General features: G+C 52.9%; 9 protein-coding genes across 9 annotated transcripts; 5 read left to right on the top strand and 4 right to left on the bottom strand.

Annotated features, from left to right (window-relative positions):
* Nucleotides 1–185: 185 nt before the first annotated feature.
* On the top strand, nucleotides 186–1,799 carry NCS57_00023000 (uncharacterized protein; the record flags this gene model as incomplete). Its single annotated transcript, XM_053050318.1, has 1 exon — nucleotides 186–1,799. The coding sequence occupies one exon, from the start codon at nucleotides 186–188 to the stop codon at nucleotides 1,797–1,799; it is 1,614 nt and encodes a 537-aa protein (XP_052918833.1).
* Nucleotides 1,800–2,079: 280 nt separating this feature from the next.
* NCS57_00022900 (MFS domain-containing protein) lies at nucleotides 2,080–3,904 on the bottom strand (the record flags this gene model as incomplete). The annotated part of the gene is made up of 3 exons (XM_053050317.1): nucleotides 2,080–3,162; nucleotides 3,209–3,530; nucleotides 3,582–3,904. The coding sequence occupies 3 exons, from the start codon at nucleotides 3,902–3,904 to the stop codon at nucleotides 2,080–2,082; spliced, it is 1,728 nt and encodes a 575-aa protein (XP_052918832.1).
* A 1,749-nt stretch (nucleotides 3,905–5,653) lies between these two features.
* Nucleotides 5,654–6,928, top strand: NCS57_00022800 (uncharacterized protein; the record flags this gene model as incomplete). The annotated part of the gene is made up of 1 exon (XM_053050316.1): nucleotides 5,654–6,928. One exon carries the CDS (start codon nucleotides 5,654–5,656, stop codon nucleotides 6,926–6,928), a length of 1,275 nt encoding a protein of 424 aa, XP_052918831.1.
* A 340-nt stretch (nucleotides 6,929–7,268) lies between these two features.
* NCS57_00022700 (uncharacterized protein) lies at nucleotides 7,269–8,399 on the top strand (the record flags this gene model as incomplete). The annotated part of the gene is made up of 1 exon (XM_053050315.1): nucleotides 7,269–8,399. Exon 1 carries the CDS (start codon nucleotides 7,452–7,454, stop codon nucleotides 8,397–8,399), a length of 948 nt encoding a protein of 315 aa, XP_052918830.1. The 5' UTR covers nucleotides 7,269–7,451.
* Nucleotides 8,400–8,697: 298 nt separating this feature from the next.
* Nucleotides 8,698–10,106, bottom strand: NCS57_00022600 (2EXR domain-containing protein; the record flags this gene model as incomplete). Its single annotated transcript, XM_053050314.1, has 2 exons — nucleotides 8,698–9,140; nucleotides 9,194–10,106. 2 exons carry the CDS (start codon nucleotides 10,104–10,106, stop codon nucleotides 8,698–8,700), a joined length of 1,356 nt encoding a protein of 451 aa, XP_052918829.1.
* A 3,894-nt stretch (nucleotides 10,107–14,000) lies between these two features.
* On the top strand, nucleotides 14,001–14,373 carry NCS57_00022500 (uncharacterized protein; the record flags this gene model as incomplete). The annotated part of the gene is made up of 2 exons (XM_053050313.1): nucleotides 14,001–14,053; nucleotides 14,106–14,373. The coding sequence occupies 2 exons, from the start codon at nucleotides 14,001–14,003 to the stop codon at nucleotides 14,371–14,373; spliced, it is 321 nt and encodes a 106-aa protein (XP_052918828.1).
* A 1,150-nt stretch (nucleotides 14,374–15,523) lies between these two features.
* NCS57_00022400 (uncharacterized protein) lies at nucleotides 15,524–16,673 on the top strand (the record flags this gene model as incomplete). The annotated part of the gene is made up of 4 exons (XM_053050312.1): nucleotides 15,524–16,060; nucleotides 16,111–16,306; nucleotides 16,365–16,478; nucleotides 16,531–16,673. The coding sequence occupies 4 exons, from the start codon at nucleotides 15,524–15,526 to the stop codon at nucleotides 16,671–16,673; spliced, it is 990 nt and encodes a 329-aa protein (XP_052918827.1).
* Nucleotides 16,674–16,944: 271 nt separating this feature from the next.
* NCS57_00022300 (uncharacterized protein) lies at nucleotides 16,945–19,202 on the bottom strand (the record flags this gene model as incomplete). Its single annotated transcript, XM_053050311.1, has 2 exons — nucleotides 16,945–18,931; nucleotides 18,994–19,202. The coding sequence occupies 2 exons, from the start codon at nucleotides 19,200–19,202 to the stop codon at nucleotides 16,945–16,947; spliced, it is 2,196 nt and encodes a 731-aa protein (XP_052918826.1).
* Nucleotides 19,203–21,788: 2,586 nt separating this feature from the next.
* Nucleotides 21,789–24,239, bottom strand: NCS57_00022200 (uncharacterized protein; the record flags this gene model as incomplete). The annotated part of the gene is made up of 1 exon (XM_053050310.1): nucleotides 21,789–24,239. One exon carries the CDS (start codon nucleotides 24,237–24,239, stop codon nucleotides 21,789–21,791), a length of 2,451 nt encoding a protein of 816 aa, XP_052918825.1.
* Between the last annotated feature and the right edge of the window lie 1,866 nt (nucleotides 24,240–26,105).

The following is a 26,105-nucleotide window of genomic DNA, read 5'->3' as shown; positions in this document are numbered from 1 at the left end:
ACATCCCGATTCATCTGCCGAAGCCGAATCGCGTCGTTGCCGACGATACTCCACCTGCCGTCATGTAAATCACTCTTCCGGAGGCGCTGAGGGCGCTGTTATATGTATCGCGAGTTCCCTTCCTCGGGCATTGACATCCTAGACCACGCTCCTTACCACTTCTCGCATCATCAAACCTAGCCACCATGTCGACCCCTGGTATGCTCTACGTTACCATGCAGCCCAAGCCAGGGCTGTCTCTGGATCAATTCCACGAGTGGTATAATAACGAGCACGGACCGACCCGCCTCCGTCTCCCCCAGATCTTCTCCAACGGTCTCCGATACAAGGCGACCGACGACTTGGAGCCAACCTTTCTCGCCGCATACGACGTGACGTCAATGTCGCACCTCGAGACCGAGACCTACTTGACATTGCGCGCGAACCGTTCTCCCAGAGAGGCCGAGACAATTGGTCAGGTGGATGTGAAGCGATACTTTTTCGATCTGGTGCATACCAAGGAGTCGCAGGACTTTGTTCCCCTCGAGAAGCTGTCTGATAAAGAGGCAGAGGGTATCCAGACGACCGCTGTCGATATTCAGCTGAAAGACGTTGAAGGAGCTGGTGAACAATACGAAAAGTGGGTCATTGAGGAGCACATTGAGATGCTGGCCAAGGTCCCGGGTTGGTTGCGCTCGCGCATCTTCAAGACGTCGTATCTCGAGGGGGAGGGCAAGACGAGCTACTATGCGCTGCACGACTATGCCAAGGTGAACGGTCAAGGCGGAAAGGAGCACAAGGCGTCGATGGACACTCCCTGGCGCACTGAAGTCTTTGACAAGTATGTCGCTTCCAAGGGCCGCCGGACTTACTCGCTCTTCTACGTCTTTGGTCCGGCTCCGCGAGAGTTGTCTTCGCTCTCGAAGCTTCCTTCAACAGCTGCATTTATCTCTTCCGACTCCAAGACCAAGACAACGCCGGGACCCAATGCGGTTGTTGAGTCCTACATCACTACCTCTGATTCTCTCACAATCCCTTATCGGCTAGAGGGAAACCCGGATCTCCATGCTCCAACAGTTGCGTTCAGCAACTCCCTGCTGACATCTCTGCACATGTGGGATCCATTCATTGAGATTCTCAAGCGTGAGAGACCTGATCTTCGCATCCTGCGATATGATACCCGTGGTCGACACTCGGTGCCTCAGCCTCCTGTTGCTGCCACCATGGATAACCTGGCGGATGATCTTCTCACGGTGCTCGATGCCCTACGCATCACCAAGCTTGACATTCTCATTGGAGTTTCCATGGGCGGAGCCACCACGCTCAACTTTGCCATCAAATACCCTGAGCGTGTTGGAAAGTTTGTCGCCTGCGATTTCAACACCACCTCGAGCCCGGCAAACACTCAAGCCTGGAAGGATCGCACAGCAATTGCCGAAGAGGACAATGGCAAGGGAATCAACAAGCTTGCCGGGCAGACCGTCTCACGATGGTTCCACCCTGCAACCGTGGAGAACAAGACCGAGACTGTCAAGTGGATGACAGATCTCGTGGCCACCAACAGCGTCGAGGGTTTCAAGTACAGCTGCACTGCGCTCTGGGACTACGACCTGAAGCCTAAGATGGGAGGCTGCAAGGTGCCTGGGTTGTTCGTCGTGGGCGAAGGTGACGCCAATGGTGCCCTGGTCAAGGCGATGGATGGGTTCAAGGGATTGCTTGGCGATAAGGGAGCAGAACTCAAGATTGTGCCCCAAACGGGCCATCTCCCCATGAGTGAGGATCCACAAGCCTTCTGGGAAGCTGTTAGGGAGTTCCTGTAGACACTACATAGAGTTGCAAAAGAAATTAGAATGGGTTTCCCTCCGATACCTACGCATGAACTTACCTGTTCAATAGTTCAGACAATGCTGCCTCGTTAGTAGTAGGCTTCTATCTAAACCTTCAAAGACTAAGAATAGATTGAATTATGTCTACAATTAGGACTAAGTGTTGGACAGAACTGCCCAATTCTTGAGCTCAGAGTTGAACGACTACTGTATAATGCGAGGACCAAGATTCACCTAGGTGCCCATAATCAACGGACCTTCTGCATATCAACACTTACTCTTTGTCCTTCAAATCATCCGGTGCCTTTTCCTCCAAACCGTACTGTGTATCCAAGTCCTTGCGCAGAGGAATATCCTTCTCAAACAGAGCAAGCAAAAAGGCCAGCCCACCAAATGCCACAGAGATGACATAAACCTTTCGGAGAGCCAGCATAAAGACATGACGGATCTGGCTCCTGATGGGCTCCTCAAACTGCATGACAAAGGCCCTGGTTGCGCTGGCATATGCATCTCCGGAGCTGAGCACCTCCCGGGCCACTTCACTATCGATCATGTGCGCATACTGCTTCGTGTACGAATTGAACACGGTTCCCGCGATAGCGACGCCCCAGATTGTGCCAAATGTGCGCATAAAACACCAAGTCCCCGTCGCTGCGGCCTGGTCGATCTCATCCGCTGAGGCTTGGAAGGCAGGGAGCAGCGTGTTTAACAAGAAGCCAGAGCCAATGGCGGGGAGGAACTGGATGAGAATCCATGCTGCATCGGGGCTGTCTTCCTTGAGAATAGCGAGAAGGCCTACGCCGAGAGTCATGAGGAAGAATCCGGCTATGTGTAGCGCCCTGTACTTGCCCCATTTTGAGAGCATGAAGGCGGATAGTGCGGCGCCGGGGATGGCGATGAGGGCCACAGGGAGCATCTGCACTCCGGATCGAGAAGGGGTAGACATTTGTACGGCCTGAAAGTATAGAGGTAAAAAGAAGTAACACCAAAAGATGAGCATCATGTTGAGAAAAGTGTTGACATAGACGATGCGAGATGTGCGGTTAGGGAACAGCCGGATGGGCATGACGGGCTCGGAAGGGAAGCCTGAACCTTCGTAGACGACGAACCCAACTAATCCAAACAGTCCAACGACCAACGGGACTAGGACACGAGCGTCGGACCAAGGATAGACTGGGCCAGCCCAGGTGAGTGCTATAAGGATCGAGATGCTCGCCGCGATGAGGATGGCGTTGCCGATGTAGTCGATTCGACGGAGCTTGGCCATTGTTGACTCTTGGCGATTCCACTGCAAGTTGAGGAAGAGGTGAGTGACAAGAATTGCAAGGCCACCGATGGGAAGGTTGAGATAAAACACCTAGTAAGTGTCAGCAGAGCCATTGGAAGCATCTGGGGGTACTTACCCATCTCCAAGTAGTGTTTTCAACAATCACACCGCCCAAGAAAGGCCCGACGGCGAATCCAATGGTTGCCACAAGCATAAGCATAGCAATGTAGTTTCCTCTGTATCTCAGGGGCACCAAGTCTGAGACAATGACATCGGCAGCCATGTTCACACCACCGCTGCCGATGCCTTGAATAGCACGGCCGGCGATCAGCATGGCGCCTCCGTTGGCGCCACCAGCAATGCCACTTCCAACGGTATATGCAGCAAAGATGAATATCATGACCCTCTTGCGGCCCCAGAGATTGCAGAGCTGGCCGAAGAGAGGTTGAACGCAAGCGCTGCAGGGAGTCAGGATAACGGGGTTGACTGAAGTTAAGCCCAAGACTCACCTCGTTAGGAAGAAGATATTGGTGACCCAGATGTAGCTGCTTCCAAGGTGAAGATTTTCGACAATGGTAGGCAGAGAAGTAATGACGACAGTTGACTCGAGGGATGCGAGGAGAGTGGAAATGACGAGGGTAAGCATGATCATCCAGAACCGGTAGTCTCTGTTGAACGCCAGATTATCTCTCGGAGACTCTGCTACAGCATCCTGGGCTTCTTCATCGCTCTTTGGTCTAGCTGAAAGACTGGAAGAGTCAGGGGATGTGGTCGTCTGGTTGTCAGAGGGTCCAGACGGAGCCGTTTCGTCTTTGACTTGTTCAATAGCCATGTCGGTTTAAGCTCAAGTTTCTCAAGCAAGTCAAGGAAAAACAACAACAAAAGCAGTAGTTCCACATCGTTGGCCAACGCAGACAGTTATAACTTGACAAGAACAAGGCGTCAGGAGTTTTGTCACCAGGGTGGAGATGACCATCGGAGGATTTGACCTGGTGAGACGACGAAAGCACACCTGCCTGGCCGACCTGGGAAGCAAAATTCTTTCCGTAACCGAAACTCCGCAAATCCTTCAGACAAGAGTTTTATGCTCCTTTGAGCATTGCAAGGGTTGATGTCGCAGCATGTGGTCTTTTTGGTCTGGGCAGACCTGGTCAACTCGCTGAATGGTCCCATCCCTTCGGGGGCGGGCTAAACTGACAGATCGGGGGCTTACAAAGATGATACATTAGGGTGGTATTTCCCATTTTGCGAGCTCGCATTCGCATACGTTTATTGGGAAGAATGCTACATCAGCACCCACGGAGGATTTCTCGAGTTGCGAACAACACTAGCGCTCACAAATCACCCGAAGAGCCCTCGCTAACTGATGAATAGGGACGAAAAGCTTCCATCTAGTTGAGGGATAATCAACTTGTAAGCCTGTTCTCTTCATGTCCAGAGATGTGATAGCAAAAAGGAACTCAGATGGAAATCTGACAAAAAGAAACACCAATCGACGTGGGCCTGATTCGAACAGACGCCTCCGAAGAGAATAGATTTCTAGTCTATCGCATTAGACCACTCTGCCACCACGCCTTGTAATTGGATGGGAGAGGCGACTCCAATTATGGACTAAGTATGGTTGGCATGCGGGTGGAGTTCTCGACCAACACCTCAGATCCTGGTCTGACTTTGCCCATTCTGGGGGAACTCACAAGTAATTACCAATATTACTCCAGGGCTCGATACGAAACAATGTTCTGGGGTGAGTGGTGTAAGTGGTTGAGTTGGCAACAGTCTGTTGCTCAATTTGTGAGAACCAACACATCAACCAACACTCACTAACACAACAAGTGTGAGAATGCTGTTTACTAGAGTCATCACTTCAGAGCCTCCCCAGATACTAAAATCATCTATCTGATTCAAATTCAGCTAAATACTTACCAAGTCCCAAGAGGGTCGCCACACATCAGGTCATGGCGGGTTCACCACCAAGAGTAGATCACAACTCCCACGATACAGGGTGAGCGGAGAACTGCTCTCAGCACTTACATCGCCGCATCCATCAAATTTAGATCATGATTCATCTATTGGAGACACTGGCTCTCTCTAAGGCAATAACTACACCACAGGACGCGGATCTTTTGATTGACAATATGCGATGGCTTTCACCCTTAGTTTCATGGAGAGCGATACCCGTATACGAATTTCCACTTCTTGAATTCCACTCGACTCTGAGCTTCGTATGATCTAACTCATATTATCTCATTGATTTATATGCGAAACCTTGCGTTGATTTGGTCGGGGCTCACTGATGCACCCTCAACTCTTGGTCGCTAACACGCACTGAGAGCCTCCTTCTCAAAAAATGTCAAGACGGCGCACAATAATACAACAAGTTGAACAAGACAGCAAGGTCAAGTGGATTGGCTAATAATCATGGAAGGGGCGGCCGACCGGTATCCTTTGCAAGATCAAACAATTTCAAGAGCCAACGCTTCATCTCGGTATTCCTCTCCAAGCATCGTTCCGAGTCTCTGTCTACCAATAGCTCAGCCATTCACGACATTCATACCAGCAAATTCAACCCTTCAATGCATCCATGGACCCTTTTATATACCTCTCGTCGGAGACCCGAGCTCAAATTCTCATCCTACTACGCTCTGAGGATGACATGGGTCGACTCTGCCAGGCATCGCCAGTCATGCTGGGCCATTTTCTTCACTACAAATCATACATTTCTCGGGAGCAGCTATCAACCGATCTCGACAATGACCTCCTTCAAGACGCCATGGCCATCGTTCACTTTCCTACGACCCGTATCACCCCTCACGACGAGTACGAGACTGCGGTTGCTCTCCACATGGCAAAGTGGTCGCGCAGACAATTCCCCAACCTCCTCGTGACTGAAGACAGGATAAGCATTGTCAAACTTGGCGGCCTCTTTCGTCGACTGCACAAGTACATGAGCGACTACATGGCCAAGGCAACATCATCCAGCATCCCGAGAGCATACCTCTGCCTCGATAACGTGTCGAAAGGACGGAGTCATTCCAAATATACCCATAAGACGTTCAACTTAAACAGGCTCAACTATGATGAAAAGAAGCGGCTCTTACAGACGTTTCTGAGGTATGAGCTATTCTACAAGGTCGAACACCCGCGATTCAAGGCAGAGGGTGTCACGGAAAGAACCAGGTTTCTCGCGGTAAAAGGAGGCAACCGGCTACAGAAATGGGATTTGGAAGGAATACGTTGTGTTCACGAGTATGTCAGGTCTCTCTATGGAGCCGTGTTGGCGCATTGTAGCGGCGTCTATCGACCTGAGCCTGAAGTGCAGATTGCCAGCCGAGCAAGCCACTGGCATTTCAAAGCCGACCTGTATGGTTCCGACCTCGAGCTCCCTGGAATTTACACTCACAATACGCCAATGCTGGCCGACTTTGGCTTCGAGCTCATCTCGACCTTGATCCATGTGGCGACTCGAGGGGAGAAGGGCCGTCAAAAGGCGATAAAATGGTTCAAGTTGTTCGTCAATGAGACTGAACCTACGTTGAAAAGATCAATACCATTTCCTGGAGGCTTGGCTCTTAATTTCGATCGCCCACGTACTCGAGAAAAGGACTTTGAAAAGACTCCCAGCGTGTGTCAGAAGCTCTTCGCTGCTGTACGAAGCCAAGAGTGGCTTGGCTCCGCGTACGAACCCTCCGAGGCGGCCCTCCGTCGATCTGTGTTCCGGCAGCGAGCCTGGTTTCTATTGGATGATTCTCGTCTGTACCCACGACCTCGTCTCTCACATTTCCCTTTGAAGCAACATATGAAGAATCACAGCAGAAAGAAGTCGCTGTGCACCCAGTTCTCCCAGACACGGCTCTGACATTTCTTCCGGCCTGCAAGGGACGGGGAGATGGATACCCCGACCGATGCCATGCCGCACATCCACCTACTCTAGCGCCAAAACCCGGAGCTCCGGCCTTGAATCCATACCGGCCGGCGAGCCTCCACCTGGGAAACCTTCCGAGACCGCCCCACAAAAGCCTCCGAACGGACCAAGCCACCGGGACCCATCAATCTCCTCACCCTTCAGCCTCCGTTACCGCGATCTAGCATTCCACTCTTACACACAACAAAGCTAATCACCTCAAACGATGCATCCGTCTCCCCATCCAAACCAGATCCGCTCTGCTTGTGAGCGATGTCGTCGCCAGAAGCTACGCTGCGCGCGTCCCGTCGGCCCATCAGCTTCATGCGCGCGTTGCACACGTCTCGATCTGCCGTGTCAGCCCGGCCTACAGCGGCGCGTCGGGAGGCCCCCCAAGAAAGACCTCGTGCTAAGGAAACCCTCCGAAGTTGCATTGAACCCAGTGGATTCCCGCAGCCAAGACCACTCCTCAGAGGATATGCAGTTCCTACAGGGCCTACTCGACGATCCCATGTCTGGCTTCAACTGGAACCTCGACTCGTTTTGCTCCTACGACCCCGAGAATCTACCCTTTCCCATGGAGAACTGGCCTGCAGTGCGTCAACTTGATCCTCCAGGTATCGAGCAGCGCATCATTGTGCCGACCAAGTTGCACTTTGAGACACTCTCAAAGCTCAACGTGGAGATTCACAAGGGCTGGGACCATGTGACGCACGTCAGGGAAAACACGCCTTTTGATGAATTTATCTGCGACTCCTACGCCTCCATCAGCGGTTATGAGAATCTTCAAATGGTTATGAAGTCGGCTCAAGAGTTTCTCGTCGTCATCAAAGCGTTGCATCGACAACTCGGTACCCGAACAGTAGCCCATCGGGGCCGCACAGCGCGTTCAGACTTGACAGCGCTGGTAATGGACCCTGCTCTATCTGGAACAACGTCGCCGTCATCAACTGGGTCGCCTCCTGGTGCAGCTGGCACTACACCCTCTCTTCCTCCTGTCTTTGACTCACCCACCATGTTTCTCGTCATATCCTGCTATGTCCAGCTCATCAAGCACTTTGAGTTCATCCTCAAGTGTATCTACGACTCTATAAGCGACACAAACCAGGATCTCATCCGGCCTGCCCCAATGGAATACGCACGCGTCCCTATTGTCGAGGCATCGACCCAGTTTATTCTCTTTTCCGAGCTCGTGTGCCACGTCCTCAGTCAGATCAACATCGTTCTGGGCTTGCCGAGTATCTGGTCAAACCGCAGTGCATGGACTGGGCTCTTGACATGCCAACGGTACAGGGACATGGTAAACGTGGAGTTGGGGGCTATGGAAGGGATGTGGACAGCACGACCAGGCAAACTGATAGAGATGACGAGGTTGATCAAGGAGATGTTTGTTGAGTTTTCCATGATGGGAATTGATGCTTCGTGATTGAAAGGCGTGAAAGCCCCCGGCAGCGAATTTCCCGAGCATAGCGTAAAGCGGAATTCTAATTAGGAGTCATGAGGCCTCGAGAGTCTTGTTTGTGAATTGGGATAACTCTACTCTTCTAAGAGCGATTTAATAATGATTCCGATCCATCAGTTCGATTCATGCAGCTGCAAATACAGCCGAGGCTGCTTCGTCATTAAGAGAAAAAGCACGCCGAAATATCCTTAACTCCCATTCCCTTTCCTTTCTTTCCCTACCAACTCCTCGCAATCGTAAAGGCCAAAGCGTCTCAAGGTCATTATAGGGGAATCGAAATCGTAAAGTCAAACGCATTGCTTGCCTCCTCCTGTGCGCCAAAAACAAATGCGAACCCGCGCGTCGCCTCCTGGGGCAGGTTCTGAAGTGGAGTGACTGAAGCCCGTTGGATATTCAGACGTCGACTCCTCGACGGGCTGTGGTCCTCCGATAGTCTCCTCTTGTTGTGTCCCTTCTTGACCGGTGTTATCGGCCCTCTCGTCGCCTCTTCTGGTGGCCCGACGGTCCATTCGCAGGCCAGAACTCCAAACTGGACCTTTTCGGGGTTTCGGTGCTTGCTGAGTTTGCTGGTTTTTGCGTACTTGACGAACTGTTCTTGCAGCCAGGACTTCATCTCCCAGACTACAGGTTGGACGTTCCAGTCATGGTCGTTGACTTCACAGTAAGTCCTGTTTCCGCCCTGAAATGTGCGCGGCTGGGGATTCGCTGTTCCAGAGTCAGCCTCATTCAGCCACCATCTGTGTTCTGGTGTCACCTACCTCGAGGCTTTGCCCCCAAGTCGTTACCTTCCCCGGTAGGTTGTGATGCAGTGTCGGTTTTTCGCAGGATAAAGTAGTCCACAAAGTAGAATTGCTCGAGGTTGGGGAGATATTGGGCCAGGAACCGGTAAATGTGGTTTGGGTGCTTGACGACATCTGGGGATGGGTGAAGCTGACCGCAATTTGGGCATCGCCGAGGCGTCCGCTGCTCGTTCCACTTGTGGCAGTACCGAACCGCAACTTTCCGAATCTGATCGAGGCCCTCGCAGTGAAGGGATCTGAAGAAGCGGAAACCACTCTCAAAAACATCAGGCGGAACATACTCGAGGTAGATGACGTCTGAAGAGCAGCCCAGGCTGATGATGCGACCGTTGTCCAAGCGGAATGTGTCGGATCGACCTGCTAGGCTCTTTGCAATAGCAGCAGCCTCGTTGCAGGTGACTGACAGTTTGGCAAGCTGTTGATGCAGGCTGGTGTAGTAGGAGATGTCGGCTTGGCGAGTAGGATAAAGCGGTCTCAGCGAGCCATACTGTACCGAAATCGGCCGTGACTCCCTCTTCACCTCGAGCGCAACGGGGTCAGCATTCTCATCATCGTCGTCCTCGATGAGATCATGAGGAGAAGAAAAGTCTCTAATCCACCACCTCCCACGACCAGAAGATGGCTCATACTCGGTGTCAACCTTGAGGAAGTGCATCCCGGGCGTCGTCAAAGTAGCCTCCCATATCTGATGGCGGAGCTCCGGTGGAAGACGGGGGAAAGGCGAAAACGTGCGGCAGTTGTCGGGTATCTCGAACTTGATGGGAGGTTCCTCCATTCTCTCCGAAAAGACCTCTGCATCCGCCGGTGAAGAGGCGGGAATCTGAAACGCGATGCCGTGCTGGGCGTCGTTATCACGGTCGGTCGTCGCCATGATATGACGTGGGGCACGAGCGTTATCGGTATCTCGTGATCATGAATGAGGGGGAGAAAACGAAAGAGACGCAACAGCAAGAGCAGCTGGGGGAGGCGACCGAGGATCCAGAGAGCGAAGGAGGACCTGAAGATACAGAGAATGGATGGAGTTGGAGGTTTAAAGGGTAAAAAAGAGCGAGTGAGGTCGGAGAAGGTAAACGACCCCGAAAGCCTCCCGGCGTGCATGTATGGCGGGGAAGCTCGCAGGCAGCGGGGTCAACAGTGGCTGTGTGCCTAAGGAAGGCCCCCTGGAAGGACAAGCTTGAGCCGCCAAACAGGCAGCTCAGCGCCACGATAGCCACTATCCGCACCGGCTGGGCTGAATGGAGGACGTTCACAGCAGCTACGTGATTCAGGCACAGTATTGATGATTTGCTAACGGAATATCCTTGCAATAGCTTCGTTTTACACGAAATTGCTCGGCCAGGTAAATCTCCGTCCGTTATTATTCCGAAAATGATGTGAGAGTTTACAATGACCCTTGTGAATTGCTTCCCAGGCAGCCACGTTTGCCCACGACGGGCAATCCTAACTTGCCCAGACGCAGACTCACACACACCTAATAAATATGCTCATAATGGTGATGATTATGAAATTATTTTGAATTTCACATAATAGGTTTCGTATTATTCCTAAATTTTACACAGTTTTAATCCTTGTTTTGACACATCTTCCGAAACTCGGGCGAAGGGTGGTCAAGTTACCTCAATCTTAGACCGCCTCCCTGCATCGGGTAGCCACGTCGACGCACCCACCTACCTATTCTTAAATCAGGTCTTGCCACGAGGAAAAATGAGCTGGAACTGGATTGATTTAGCTTTGGGTCGAATATGATACCCGGAGCAGATGTGACGTAGGCACCTGGCTTGTTTGTGACTAACTTGACAATGCTTCAAACGGACTAGAAGTGACGACTGGCGGCTTTCTCGTCTGTTAGGTCCCTGCCAACTCCCGGCTCATAAGGCTTTGGGTGGATAGAAATTGACGGATGCGCTTGTTCTGTTGATGAATTTGGAGATCAGATTTAGCTCCTCAGATGAACAGTCGTTCATACCAATGAGGTTCCGAACATTCTTCATGAAGAATGCTGTTACTTCCAGAAACCTGGCGCCAGTTGGTTACCTCAAGGGTGACTCAGATCGACATGCTACCTAGTCTCTATCCCGGAGCCACACTATGGCTCCTCTTAGGAACATGAAGTCTCGCCATGGTCGGAGTTGAATCATGTTGGAGCTGACAATGGCTACCGCAGAAGTTCTCAGGATGCCATGTTAAAACAGCCGAAAGGCCATGGGCTTCTCAACGACGGACTGCGCGAGAGACGGGTCAAAGGTGAAGTGTGATACCATAAATTCGGTCAAGTTGGTAGGACTCTTAGTTGAAGTAGATTCGAAGATGATATGGTGATGGGATTGGGCTAAATAACCTTGGTGGGTGACGTTGTAGCTGGTCATCTTTCAGTTGAGAGCCGAACCCTCGAACTAGGTACCATCCGACGTCAGAAACATTCATATGGAAATGAATAACGTACCAATCGCGGGTTCAAAGAGGATCGTGCGCTCAAGTCATCTCCCAAATGCATTGCGGATCGGTTGACTCGACAAGAGTCTCGGTGGTTTCGCGAGGAGAGTGTGCTGCTCCTCTCTCGCAGACAGCCCTCCGAGACCTTGCCCCCTCACAGACACCAAGCACGCATCCAGCCCTTGAGAAAGACATGAATCAAACCAACCGTATTTTCCTGATTGCAAACTGTTTATATCACTCCTTTCTCCTTCATTCACAGTCAGTTCGGCGTGAAGTGCGCTTTACTTAATCCGCAGTCTATCCATATAAACTACCACACCGCATCAAATTGTCTCTCTCCGTCAGTCAACCTTCAATACCCCACGAGAACTCACTGGGACAAGAAACCTCCACTATCAACGCGAAAAGCGCAAGTGAAAACTTCACTCACCTCTTCTGCGCCGGTGTATTTGCTGATCGACTTGGACACTTCCTCGCCACAGTGCTCTCATACTCATCACCGGTAACTGTATCTCAAAGACCTCTTCACGGATCCTGATCGAAGAGCAAGAACCATTTGATCTCATCTTTATGGGTCTGGAGCGCTAAGGGGGGGTCCCAACATAAGAATCACAACAGTGACTATGCTAAGCCTTGGTAAATATTAAAAGATGCTGTCTAACAGTTCTAACCTGCCTTACATACTCTTCAATATATTTTAGGATTACCATTAGATGGTTAAGATGTGGAGATACTCAAGGTCTCCTAGTAATTGCCCGAGGACTTATGCTGGACAATTTGCCTCATCTCACTTCCAAGATGGTCATCTCCTCCAGTATTCAGCCTGAGCTCAATGTCGTGTAACCCTGTGCAAGACTCATTTTTCAGGCCAGACGAAGAACTCGGGGCCTAATCCATTGCATAAAGGTAGACGATGCCACATTCACACTGTGCTTCAAGCGAGCCGGGACGCCAAGCGGGAGAAGAGGGAACCCCGTTTACCAACTACACCCATAATTGACTCAGAAAAAGCGCGTCTGAGAAAAAAGGCAACCAAGCGCCGATCACTGTGTTCGGCTTTTTCCCAAGGGGTTGCATCCAACTCGAGATGCTGACTCTTGCGCTTGCGCAGTGCCGCGCGGCAGTCGCTTACCGCATTCACACAAGGCGGACTCGACGCCGAGAGAATCCCATGATTGGGCGTCTCTGCCGCCAAAGGATTCCTGTGAGAGCCTGCCCGAAAAGATCGACGTCATCAGCAGTAGTCTGGGCTTGCACATTGGACAGGGGCATTTCCAAGTTGAATGAACCCTTCACTAGTTGCGTTGGAGGCCGCGTGCACCACATGTCCGGCATATCGTCATTCTCCGAAAAAGGCCGCGGTCTAGACCTGCAGATCAGGGTCTTTGATCGGGGTTTATGAGGGAATTCTATCTCGATGATCAATCTAGGGTCTCTTGGCCGTTGTTACCACTATTCCTATTGGCCAGTGTTGCTGATCAAGGGCATTCAAACTTCGTCTCACAACCTCGAGTCCTTTACAACTCAGTCCCACAGTGAGATTGAATGCACCGTGCGTATTCCGTAGGACTTGGACTCGAGATGAGACAAACCATCAACCAATATTCGACACATCAACACGGCTTCATCCGGCGAGGCCCAAAATCGTTAGAAAGTGACATCATTTCTCTCTACTATAGAATGCCACCGTCAATGTTGGTTGAAAGGAGAAGGGGCATTTTCTGAATTGAGCCGTCAAAAGTCAGCCTAGTGGCCCCCCCAGACACGAGCCGCCCCGTCGCCTACAAGCCTGTGACGTCATTCAGGACCCTGATTCGTATCCTTGCCCACACCACCCATGAGGCATACCGAACGGTGCAACTGCGTCCTTGGGGTCTAGAACACATGATCGTCTCTGAGCGTTAAGGGGGCATGCGGCTGAAGTGAGCTTGTTGGGGCAAAGGGCGAACGCCTGTGTAGCTCCGTCATGTCATTGCTCTTGGGGAGTTGGGCTGTCAGCTCTCACTTTCTTTAAAAGAAGGCTAGGTTCTCCGAGTCTTTTCGATTCTTGGACCCTATTTTCCTCACCATCTCAATTATCGGGACCTGTTTCTCTCTATTTCCTGCTCTGGAAATCCCCAAGACGGGATCTTCACTGATCTCCCTTTTCCGGGATTTCGGTTTTCAGGGTCCTTTCTTCAACAGCCACACTCAGCCAATCACCGCACTCACCCACCACGGGATCAACACGCCGCGGCCTTGTATCCTTGGTTTTGCACTTGTACCCGTCGCTGAATTCAATGGAAGCACCGTTTCCTGTTGAGTTAGTCGTACAAAAGCCCTCGATACCATGGCGTCCAATACTTCCTCTACGGATGCTGTGTGCTACTTGAACCTTTCGGAGTGAGACATCCGCCAAGGCCTGCAAGGACGTCACTAACACGAATCCACTCAGAAAAGCAGCATCGAACAACTCATCAACCAACGGCAATAATCGCAATGCCATCGCCCTTCCGGTAGCCGTCCCAGAAGATCGCCAGTACAGCCTAAGCCGTTACCTCGCTCCATCGAACCAGCTTGCCCTAGATCACCCCGAGTATCGTCTCCGCGCTCCGATGGCCTTCAAGCCTCAGGTCAGCAACCGAGAAAGCCGACGACAGAATAAGAGACGCATGGAAGCCATCCTGCGCGCCGTCGAAGCCAAGCTCAATTCTTCTGGTTGACGTCTTTCGTCTTTGATCTTGTACGAATTAACGATACGATACATGTCTACCTACCTACGGTAAGTGATCTAGCTTCTCCGTCCAAGCTGTTACTGATTGTTCAAAGACTACTTCTCTGGGACTGACAGACAACAACACTTGTCTCATCAACGATATTTCACGCCATTCCTCCACGAATTTCAAAGATTCTCGCTCCCTACAATATCTCACGTTCGACCATCAGCGTCGATTTGAGTTTACGATCGCCCCAAGCTAGCACCCACAGTGGGCTCCATCCACTAAAAGCCTGCGCCAATAGCAACCTGGTCAGCAGCCTGATTTGGCAATGGCCTCTGGCAGATGATCCAGGCGTGTTCCTTGGGGTGAGGCTCACCTATTCTCATTTGTCCTTTTAATACAAGGGTTGCCTATTATTGGGGCCGTCCTATCCCTTCTTCACTGCTTGCGGTTTTGGGTGGCTGGCAAGCCGTGGTGTTGTTCAGCACAATCTTTTCGGCAGCCTTGTTAACGCGCTGCTTGTTTTCTAGAGTCGTTTTCGCGGACGGATGGTTTCGGCAGCTTTGCTATTTGTCACTCTCTATTATACCCGCCTCCCTCATTCAAAAGGCGATTCCTTTGTCTACTCTCGCCGTCCATCTCCCGTCCTCGCGAACCGTGCCATGCCGACTCGGAACGGCGAAATGTGGGTCATCTGATCCGCCCCGTTGACTTGAACAATCATGCCCCGACCTGTCTTCCTCTTGCTTCAAGATTGATGGAAAGTCCCATTATGGCTCGAATGAACTCACCCAACCAGTTCAAACGGTATTCTCGCTGTTTTCGGCCCCAATACTTAGTTCCATGATATGTTTCGGCGTTAACAAGACTCCTTCAGACCTGACGCCATCACGGCCCCACAAAACCGGGTTTGGCTGACGCCAGCATCGCGACTTACACCAAATGTTGCTGGCGTCAGCAAGAAACCATGAGTTTATCCACGAGGATCGAGTTTCGGACTTTAGAAATGGAGTCAAGTATAAAGATTTCAGGTCCTGCTCACTTGATAATGCCAACCAACAAAATCTCGACCACATCTCACTTGCTCCCAACACATCACAATCTCATCGCAACTCGGTCTTTGATCCATCTCATCTCATCCAAAGCAACCACAATGGCCCCTTACACTTCTTCCACCCCCATCAGCGAGCTCGTCGCCGACTACGCCTCCATCATCAAGGGAAAAACAATCCTCACAACAGGCGTAACCCCCAAGGGCCTCGGCGCAATCTTTGTCGAAGCCACCGCCGCCGCATCCCCAGAACTCCTCATCCTCGCCGGCCGCACCGCCTCCAAGCTCCAAGAGCTCTCTGAAACCATCAGCGCAACTCATCCGGGTGTCAAGACCCGCCACCTGATCGTCGACTTGAGCTCCATGGACTCGGTGCGCAAGGCTGCTGAAGAGGTCAATGGCTGGGGCGACGTGCCCGAGATTGATGTTGTTGTTAACAATGCGGGTGTCATGGCTATTCCTTATGCTACGACGTCGGATGGCTTTGAGATGCAGTTTGCTGCTGATCACCTTGGACACTTTCTCTTGACAAACCTCATCATGGACAAGATCCTCGCCTCCAAGTCTCCGCGCGTCGTCAACGTTTCTAGCAACGGTCACAGCTTCAGCCCCGTCCGCCACTACGATCCTCACTTTAGCGCAAGTCCCCCCCAACGATCGTCATTCAGCATGTAACTAACACGATACAGAAGGGCGAGACGTATGACAGGTGGACGGCTTACGGACAGGCCAAGACGGCAAACATGCTCTTCTCGCTATCCTTGGCTCAGAAGCTGGGAAGTCGAGGTCTCCAGGCGTATAGCGTGCACCCTGGCCTCATCATGACGACCAACTTGGGAAGCCACCTGGACTTTGCATCCCCTGACAAGGATCTCAAGAGTTTTCGTAAGTCCTTTTTTTTTCTCAATCCATCCCCAGAACGCCAATGCTAACTAGCCTCTAGTCGAAGCCCATCGCTCGCGTGGCCACTCTGAAGGCTGGGAATTCTTTGAAGCCGTCCCTGTAGAGGTCGGAGCAGCTACGCATGCCTTTGCTGCATTCGACCCCAACATCAAGGGTTAGCAAGCCCCTTTTTCCAATTTTTTGGACACCGTACTAACTCTCAATAGCGAGCAACGGCGCTTACCTCCTTGAGTCCCGCGTCTCTGACCCTTACGTCGACACGGTCAAAGCCTGGGCGAGGGACACCATCGAGGCCGACAAGACGTGGAAGCTGAGCGAGGAGCTTGTCAAGCAAAAGTTTAGCTACTAAGAGAATGCTGATAGAGGGAACTGATTTGACACACAAGCTTGTCTTTCCATAGATAGATACAGGAAAAGGAGGAGTAATTGACTATTAAGATATACAACACATGCCCAGCATGAATCAATTTGAGGAGATGATATTTCCAAGTCTATAACCGCTACTTTTGCTCCTGAGATATACGTGGGTATCCTCCTCTAAGCCAAAACGCCATAAATCAAGACCCCTTCCCTACCCGGACCAGGAAACGTATATATACATCAACTCATCTATTCATATCTCATGCCATAGTCACTCCCCACTCCTGCATCACCGTCGGGTTCTGCACAGCCTTGCCTGTCTGTCCGCTCAGCCATGCCCGGCAAGCCTCGAGGTGAGCATACTGCTCCGTGTCCTGTCCGCCCAGGCTCTTCATCTTGACGTCGGCCACATCCAGAACACTCCGGCCCGCTGCATCCCGGGCATGAACCGAAGCGCCGTCTTCAACGAGTTGCTTCACCGCGAGCTTCCGACCGCAGCGGACAGCCACGTGTAGTGCCGTCTCGCCAGACCGATTTCGAGCGTTGATGTCGGCACCAGCTTCCACGAGTTTGTGCAAAATCTTGCCTCCGACCTTGTAATCGTCGTCCTCTGGGAGCTGGGCGGCGAAGGCCATCAGCGGAGTGTATCCGTGGATATCGTAGTGGTTCGGGTCGGCATGCGCTTCGAGGAGACCTTCCAAAAGGCTTAGGCGCAGGTTGTATCGCTCGGTGCAAGAATCCAGGTCCTTAGGTGCCCTATCCTTTCTCCGTGGGCGATCGCTTGGCTCTCCCTGCTCATCTAGACCATGCTTGTGGAGGACGCTGGATTTGCTAAGTGTCGCTGCGGCGAGACAGTGCAATCCATTGCGGCCTTCTGAATCCTCCAGGTGAGGATTGTGGGAGGCTTTGCCGATAAACTCGAGCAGCCGAGCCTCTTGCGTAAGAGCACTAACATGATACGGCTCAGCATCGTCATCCTCTTCTGGCACAGACACCGGTACCGGAGGATCAAGGTCCATCGCTTGGGTGAAAGCTCTGTTGATGCCGAGCGTAGGCTCAGGTCGAAGGGCAAACGTGGGCGTCACGTTGAAGGCGTCCCGCTTGGTGCAATTGTCACTCTGACAAATCTGAAGGAAAAAGTTGCGCATGTCGGGGGAAGCATCCCTAGCGAGGAGGATGTGCGAAAATGAACGTCCATAGTGATCGCGGGCGCCAAAGTCAAATTTCCTCTGGGCCAAACTGCGCAGCAGCTCACACAAAAAGGTCTCGTCGTAAAACCAGCTGCGGTGGAGGACATGCAGGAGAGTCTGGCCAGCCGTGTTTTGTGCGTTGAGAATGTGAGGACTCGGGTTTAGCAAGAGAGCCTGGAAAAGGTAGTCCTTCAATACCAATCCTCGTGCGGCCATGAGATGAAGAATTGTGTTGCCAAAAGGATCGCGATCTTCGACCTTCATACCCTCTTTGCTATACTGGAGCATCCTGTGGACGCCGTTAGATACCCGATGCATCGTCACCCAGGCCGGCTCTTGAATCTCTTTATTGGGACGACACAAGCATGACTTCTTAATGTGCTGCTCCGTCTCTTGGAAGCATGGGGGCTGTTGTCCGGAAAGCTCATCGAGAAGGAGAAAGTCGCCAGGGAGATGATCAGGGCCGTTGGGTAGAGGAGGCGGCGAGTCGGAGTCGTTCATCCAGGTTGAATGAGAAGGCTCGTCGTCCGAGATGGGTGAAAGACTCGCTCCTCGATACTTGACGGGCGCGGTGTATCTCTTGACGAGCCTCTTGACGCTCTTGACGTATGCATCAGAGTAGTCGTTGAGCAGACGGTGCAGAGTCCCGGTGGTGCAGTCTGTGGATGCCGACATGAAACTTGTGCTTCGGAGGAATCGCTGAAAAACACCATCATTGTTCTGTTGCTGATTCGGCGCCGCCCTCGCCTGCTGGAGAGGAACAGATCTATTCGGCGTATGTTGTTGAGTAGGAAATTGATTGAAAGGAGGAACCTCGAGCGTAGGACTGATGCCATTGTTCCTCATGAGATGCGGCGTGGGGTTCGGGTTAAGCGAGGGTATCGAGTTATTAGGGATGCGAGCCTGCGAATTGATCGAGTTCCAACTAGAAGTCGTGCGAGTAGGTGATAGTGCAAGCTCGTCCAGTCGTCGACTCATATCCTCCTCGTTTCGCGGGTGCAACCATCGAGGCTGCTTGTTGAGCAACGAATTGAGCTTCTTGTTGGCGGATTCAATGCTATGACGTCTCATCAGCACCAAAGTCACACAAAGCTAGGCAGGCGGGGGAGGCAAACACACCCAGGAACAGGATCGGGGGACTTGGCATGGACTACAGCCATGATCTTGTCGAGCGAGAGAGTCGTGTAGAGGTAAAGTCGTGACACCTTTCGCTGCGAAGAAGGCGTCCATAGCTGCGGTCGTCCAGTCGTGGTGTTGTTGGAGCCGCTGGGCGAGGCAGACGACACTGGGGGTCTGAGACCCGAAGGCGATGCCCCGCCAAAGTTCATCGTGTCGGTGATGGGGTACTGTACTGTAGATGCAAGGCAGATGCTTTTTGGAGGGGGAAGTTGTTTGCTGATCAGTTGAAATAGACAAGTTCGCAGCCTCGTGTGGATTTATGTCAAGAAGCAGACAAGGCGCCCATTATGCAGTCATCAGGGAAGCACACAAGCTTATAAGGCGGCGTCCTCATTGAATGGGGTCGCAAAAGACGGTCGCAGGGGGAGACGGAAGCTAGGATACGCGATGGCAGTGAGTAGATGGATAAAAAAGAGAGATGGCCAACACCAAAAGACCGTCTTTCCACTCTGGCCCCCAAAAACCAGGCCAGGGTGGGCATGAGATCCCAGTTATCATTCCGGAAAGGGGTGCACACCACCATCTCAGCTGGCGGTTTGTCCGTAGGCAGAGCGGCCATGTCGCAGCGGAATGGACTGAGTTGGAGGTGGCATGCGGTGGAGGTTGAAGCTGCTGCGCCTCGTGATCGCACAGGAGGCCTACTAGGCGAGAGTCATAGCCAGCCAATGCTCGTGTGAGACAAGATGCTGCACAACTGGATAATGGTGCAGCCATTAGGAACTTGGTTCAAGCAAGAAATGCCGTGTGCCGGACGCTTTGACTGGGTTGATCAAGATTGATCTGATTCATCTCGCCTTATTCTTACTGTCTCACTGCAAGTTTGACAGCGGCTATTCCAGCTCACAGCTTTAACCGCCCAGCTACTGCACCATCACGACTCAATCACACTCTAGTCAACACTTTTCTGTCCAAAATTACTCAATCCAAGACTCGATCCCTTTTTCATTCAACTACCCTCAATCACATCATCGACCAACTTCTCCAAGCCAGGAGGGAGCTCACATCGCTTGTCCGGCACACAGGTGGGAATGCAAACCGAGGCGCAGAGGGCTGTGCAAGATGTGGCTGACCACCAGCCAGGCACAACATGTCGCTGCGCCTCGCGAGGCACAGAACTAGGCTGGATTTTCAACATTGTGATCTGAGCCAATTCCTCTGCTGCCTCTTTTCTCTTATGCGAGCCCCGGGCTATTGTCTCAATAGTTCACAAAAGGTCCGTCGGACAACAGATAGGTTTCTCCCTACCAACGGTCTCAATGCAAGATCCCTCTCAGCCCCGCACTCTCAGACGAGGGACAGCCGCGGGGTTAACAGTGAGCCTCTTGGTTCTAGACTCGGATTCTCAGTAGACATAAAGCCAGGTTAGAACATCCAAAGCCTAGTTGCCATACTAGCCAGATCTTTGGTTTCCAAGAAATCATCCAGTGCCTACCTCAGCCTGCTTATTCCGGCATCTTCAGTCTTCAGTTGTGCACACCAAACCCACATGCACGTCATTGGCCCTTGCATCCATATTCAGCCACTTTCCTGTGAAACACTCCGCCAACGTCCTCGTGGTCCCTCGACCGTTGTGCAATCCAGATTGTACTCGGTGGCAACAAAGAACAGCGCCAACTAAATCATCAATTAAGAAGGTGAAATCTATAAGGCGGTGTGAACTGTTGCGATTCTGGAACTTCTCATCTCAGGGCTGAGAAAAAGCACGACGCCATCGACGACACCACGTGAAGGCCAAGACATGACCCGGAGCGGTACGTACCTCCGAGATTATGTCATTGTCCGAATGCCGGCCTTGCCCTTGCATCCCGTCGTGTGCCGCTGGACTTCCACAACATCGGATCGGGGAACGGAGAGGCGAGACATTTCAGCTGATTTCCACATGTGCATCCCTAGTGCCACTGCTGTTTCTCTTTTGCTTGTGATTAGTCTGCCAATCAAATGTTGCTCTTCCGAGCTTTCCGGTTATTGTCCCCTGCAGCCTTCGCCAACCTTGATCGCCAACCTCATGTCGAAACATATACCATCACCAGAAACTTCAACTCAATCTGTGTAACAACACAACATCTCTCTCCTCTTCTCTTCACCGACAATTAACCCTCACCGCAACAAAAGCCACATACCCCATCGTAGACGCCCCTAATCTTCCAGAGCCCCCTTCCCGCATTCCAGTCTCTCTCAACGGCCTCTCCCCTTTTTTTACTTTCGTTTCTTTGACTTCCCGAGAACTTTCCAACAGCCCGGATCAAACGGTCCCCATTCACACACCCCTTCGTTCTAGCGTGTTTCAAAAAATTACAACGCCTTCTATCCCGTATTGAGCAGTGTTTCCTTTATCCACCCGCCCACATGGGAAATGAAGAAGGAATAGAGTTTGGGACCAGGACGAAATCCCACCTTGGGTTCCATAGCAGCCACAAGGAACCATAGAACAAAGGGCCAGTGGATCTAAGTCAACGTCCTGTGACAGATTGGCGTGAAGACAACCCAAGTGGAAGGCCGAATGCTACGTTCAGGGACAGTCAGGGCAAGCATCAAAGTCACATGAGACATCAAAGCTAGACAGATATGAAATTGGTATCTTCTAACGATTAAGAAAAATACACAGTATTAACCAGAACTCGTAACCATTCTACACTATGGGCAGGGCCAAAGTCGTCTAATTCATACTATGTACATAGTGAAGCGTATTATGTTTGTAAGAATTAACAGCCAAGGAAAGTTTTTCCGAGATGCATTTACAGAAGGACGGCAAAGACACCGATGGCAGCGACGGCCATGGAGACACCAGCACGGCCAGCACCAGCGGTGACGGGGGTGATGGGAGCCTCACCAGTCTCGGTGGGCTGGCTGTAGGGGAGAGTGGCAGAGGGCTGGCCCTTGGAAGGCTCCTCGGGGCAGTTCTCACCGCCAGGGCAGACGGGCTTGGAAGGCTCCTCGTGCTCAGGCTTGGCAGGAGTCTCGTAGCCAGGCTTGGAAGGAGTCTCATAGCCGGGCTTAGCGGGCTGCTCGGGCTTGGAGGGAGTCTCAGGAGTCTCAGGAGTCTCAGGAGTCTCGGGGGTCTCATAGCCGGGCTTGGAAGGCTGCTCGTGGCCGGGCTTCTCACCACCGGGAACAATGACAGTGGTGTAAGAAGGAACCTCAGCAGTGCCAGTGGGGTAGCAGGTGGTGGTGACCTTGCCGGGGTAGCAGTCCTCATCATCACCGACACACTTGGTGATAGTGTAGGTCTGGGTCTTGTAGAGGGTGGTGGCACCCTTGGGAGGAGAGTAGACGGTGGGCTTGGCGGGGTGCTCCTCGGTCACGGGGCAAACGGTGGTAGAGACAGGGACAGTCTCAGTAGTGACATAAGGACCGTTGGGGCCGTTGGGGCAGTCAGTGACGTAGGCGGGGCACTTGGTGATGGTGTAGACCTTGGTGCTGTAGATGGTCTTGGTGGTGTACTTCTCAGGGGGAGAGTAAGCAGTGGGCTTAGCAGGGTGCTCCTCAGTGATGGGGCAGACGGTGGTAGAGACGGGGTAGGTCTTGGTGGTGGTGTAAGGACCGTTGGGACCGTTGGGGCAGTCAGTGACATAGGCAGGGCACTTGGTAAGAGTGTAAACCTTGGTGCTGTAGATGGTCTTGGTGGTGTACTGCTCCTCGACGGGGCAGACAGTGGTGGAAACAGCAATGGTCTCAGTGGTGGTGTAAGGACCGTGAGGACCGTTGGGGCAGTCAGTGACGTAGGGAGGGCACTTGGTGTAGGTGTGAGTCTGAGTGGTGTAGATGGTCTTGGTGGTGTAAGGAGGCTCATAGGGGGTAGTCTGGGCCTTGGTGGGCTTGGACTCAGTCTCAGTGGTGCAAGTGGTGGTGGTGTGGCCCTTGCCAGTCTCAGTGGTCTTGCCAGTCTCAGTGCCAGTGGGCTCGGTAGCAGTGCCGGTAGGCTCAGTGGCAGTTCCGGTAGGCTCAGTAGCGGTGCCAGTAGGCTCGGTACCGGTCTCAGTGGAGGCAGTCTCAGTACCAGTGGGCTCAGTAGCAGTCTCGGTGCCAGTGGAGGCGGTCTCAGTACCGGTAGGCTCGGTAGCGGTCTCAGTGCCAGTGGAAGCAGTCTCGGTGCCAGTGGGCTCGGTGGCGGTCTCGGTACCGGTAGAAGCAGTCTCGGTGCCAGTAGGCTCAGTGGCAGTCTCGGTACCGGTGGAAGCGGTCTCGGTGCCAGTGGGCTCAGTGGCAGTCTCGGTACCGGTGGAAGCGGTCTCGGTGCCAGTGGGCTCAGTGGCAGTCTCGGTACCGGTGGAAGCGGTCTCGGTGCCAGTGGGCTCAGTGGCAGTCTCGGTACCAGTGGTCTGAGTGCCGGTCTCGGTGGAGGCGGTCTCAGTGCCAGTGGAAGCAGTCTCAGTACCGGTAGGCTCAGTAGCAGTCTCGGTGCCGGTGCTCTGAGAAGCAGTCTCGGTGGTGGAACCGGAAGCGGAGGCAGTCTCGGTGGTGGAGACGGACTCGCTCACGGAGGCAGTGGCGGAGGTGGTAGCGGACTGAGTGGGAGCGGTGGTGGTCTTGGAGGTGCGGCAGTCGCAAGCGTAGACAGCATCAACCTGGCTGTCGCAAGCACCGTTCAGGACAGAGAGGTCGGCACCGGGCTGCTCAAGGGTGGCGCAGAACTCAGCGGCGGAGTCGCCAAGGCCAACAACAGCGACGACACACTTGTCCTCGTAGTCGCAGTCGCAGTCCTCAGTAGCGGTGCTGGTAGGGGCAGACTCGGTGGTGGAGGCAGAGCCAGTGACGGAGCCGGTGGTGGAGGCAGTCTCGGTGGTGGAAGCAGAGCCGGTGGCAGTCTCAGAAGTGGAGGCGGAGGCGGTCTCGGAGGTGGAAGCGGAAGCAGTCTCGGTGGTGGAAGCGGAGGCAGTCTCAGAAGTAGACTGGCTCACGGAGACGGTGCTAGAGGCAGTCTCGGAGGCGGAGGTGGTGCTGGCAGTCTCCTGGGGCACGCAGTCGCAGGCGTTGATGGCATCTTGTCGGCTGCCGCAAGCACCCTCGACGGGGGAGAGGTCGCAGCTGGGGACCTCGATCGAGGCGCAGAACAATTCGCGGTCGGCGAGGTTCTTGACGCGAAGGTAGCAGGCATCGGTGAAATCGCAGATGCATTCCTCGGGGTTGGGTTGGATGTAGGCGGTGGCCACGGAGGCGGCCGCAGCCAGAATGTACACGCTCTTCATGTTTATAAACGACAATGCAGGATATGTATTAACGAATGGCTGCGGAATGTACTCGCAAGAGTCACTTATAATCCGCCAAGTTCTGGTTGAAGAGGGATATCGAGAAAGGAAGGTAAGGAAAACTGTTCATGAAGGTTGGATATGGCTGCTTAAATGTACAATGGGATGGGACGAGACGACCTCCGCTTGGATATCCCCTGCGTCCTCCCTGTCTGCCTCTTGATCCGCTGCTGCTCATCCACTCTGCAGCCCTCTCGGGCGTGCGTTGTCGGGCGTGGGCCATGATGCCTGGGGGTGTCCAAGATGCAGCGCCTGGGAGAACGTTAGCCTGGTGCGCTATCGATCGAGCCAGCCACGCCCAGAGCGATGGCTCTAAACCCCAATTGGACAATAGGAGAGCTGTAAATAAACCGGTCTGTGCCGTGAGGCCGGGCAGGACCGCCCATCGCAACGGTAAGTTGGGTTGTTGTTCTTGGCTGTTGGTGCTGTGGTGGTGTTGGAAGAAGTGAAAGGAAGCACTGGTGGGTCGAGCGAAAAAGGACGTAGCCACTTGGCGCATGCTCGTTTAGCTCCCCACCCCCGAAAGCCCCTGGCCCCCTGACTAGTCGCTTAGCCCGCTTACCTATTCGGGCAGTAAGCGGGATCAGCTAGCGGGGTTACTGGCCGCCTAGAAGCCGCCCAGCGAGACCAGCGCAGCGTGGCACCCGCCGAGGCTGCAGCGGGCTTGCTGGGATTACCGGTCACTAGAGCGTGAATAGTCTCGCTCTCGCCTACGGTGCACCTCAATATTCCGCTACTGCTACTGTTATCCATGCGAGCGAGATCAAGCATCCGGCGTCAACAGCCAGGAGAGTCGATCTTGACTGGCGAGTTGGTTCTCGACGGGGCGCTCTAGCAGGTTGTTGGTTGCCGCACCAAGTCGAGCCCGTCGCTGTACTTGCTCCATACGGGCATCGGCAACTCTCGATCAGGTCCCACCTCAGCTGGGCTGCTGCGCTGTGGAGTTTTCACAAGGTTATCTCTCCTCTGTGCTCTGTGCGAGTTCATCCTTGCTCAGTCGCCAGGGCAGGGCCAGAGCCAATCTACTCCGGACTGCCCTGCCCTGTGGGCGGATGGTCGGCAATCCCAGCGTGTTGCTGGGGGTTCTGCCTTCTGGCGCACAATGACAACAGATGCAGACGCTCCAATGTGCATCTCAATCTCCGGTTTACGGTCCCGACGTATTTCCCATCAGAGAATCTTCTCTGACCCATATCTTTGATTATCTTTTTGTTCTAGGCTCACATTGCTTGCGTAGGGCTCTGTTTATTTTTAGAGATGCTTCACTTTCGGGAGTTTTTTCTGGCGGTTTGGTTTGCATCTTGATGGAGATTCGGGAGATTAAACGGGGACGGCAAATAAGTGGGCAAGATGCCTCATCGAGAGACATCGACAGAACAAAGAGTTCCCGAAGCGTAAACTCACATGGCGATGGAGACGTTTTTTCTCGGATGTCCCGGCTTGCCGTTCTTGAAACAGACAATGATCGTCGTCTGCATCTTGAATGAATCACATCTACATCGATCGTCGTCGATGTCCGAGAGTCTTTGACATCGTCAGCTAGTGTCTAGTGCCGCTCGTTTCCTTGATTTACAATGGAGACGTCAAAGAAGATGAGATCTCCCTCACGTCGACCTTGACGCCTCCAAGAGATGCTTCACGCCGCCAACGACTTCTGTGACGTACGGGGGTCCAGTGTTGAGGGTCGTTGATGGGACTCTTTGAGCCTTGTCTTTGTTACATCCATTCGCCCTGTTTTCTCCTCGTACCCGCATGTTGAGGATGTTTAAGGTTCATTCCTTTGACCGTTGGTCGTCTGTCATCCTT

The sequence above is a fragment of the Fusarium keratoplasticum genome, chromosome 1, assembly GCF_025433545.1.
Source record: "Fusarium keratoplasticum isolate Fu6.1 chromosome 1, whole genome shotgun sequence".
NCBI lineage: Eukaryota > Fungi > Ascomycota > Sordariomycetes > Hypocreales > Nectriaceae > Fusarium > Fusarium keratoplasticum.
This window is presented reverse-complemented; position numbering and strand designations above follow the sequence as displayed.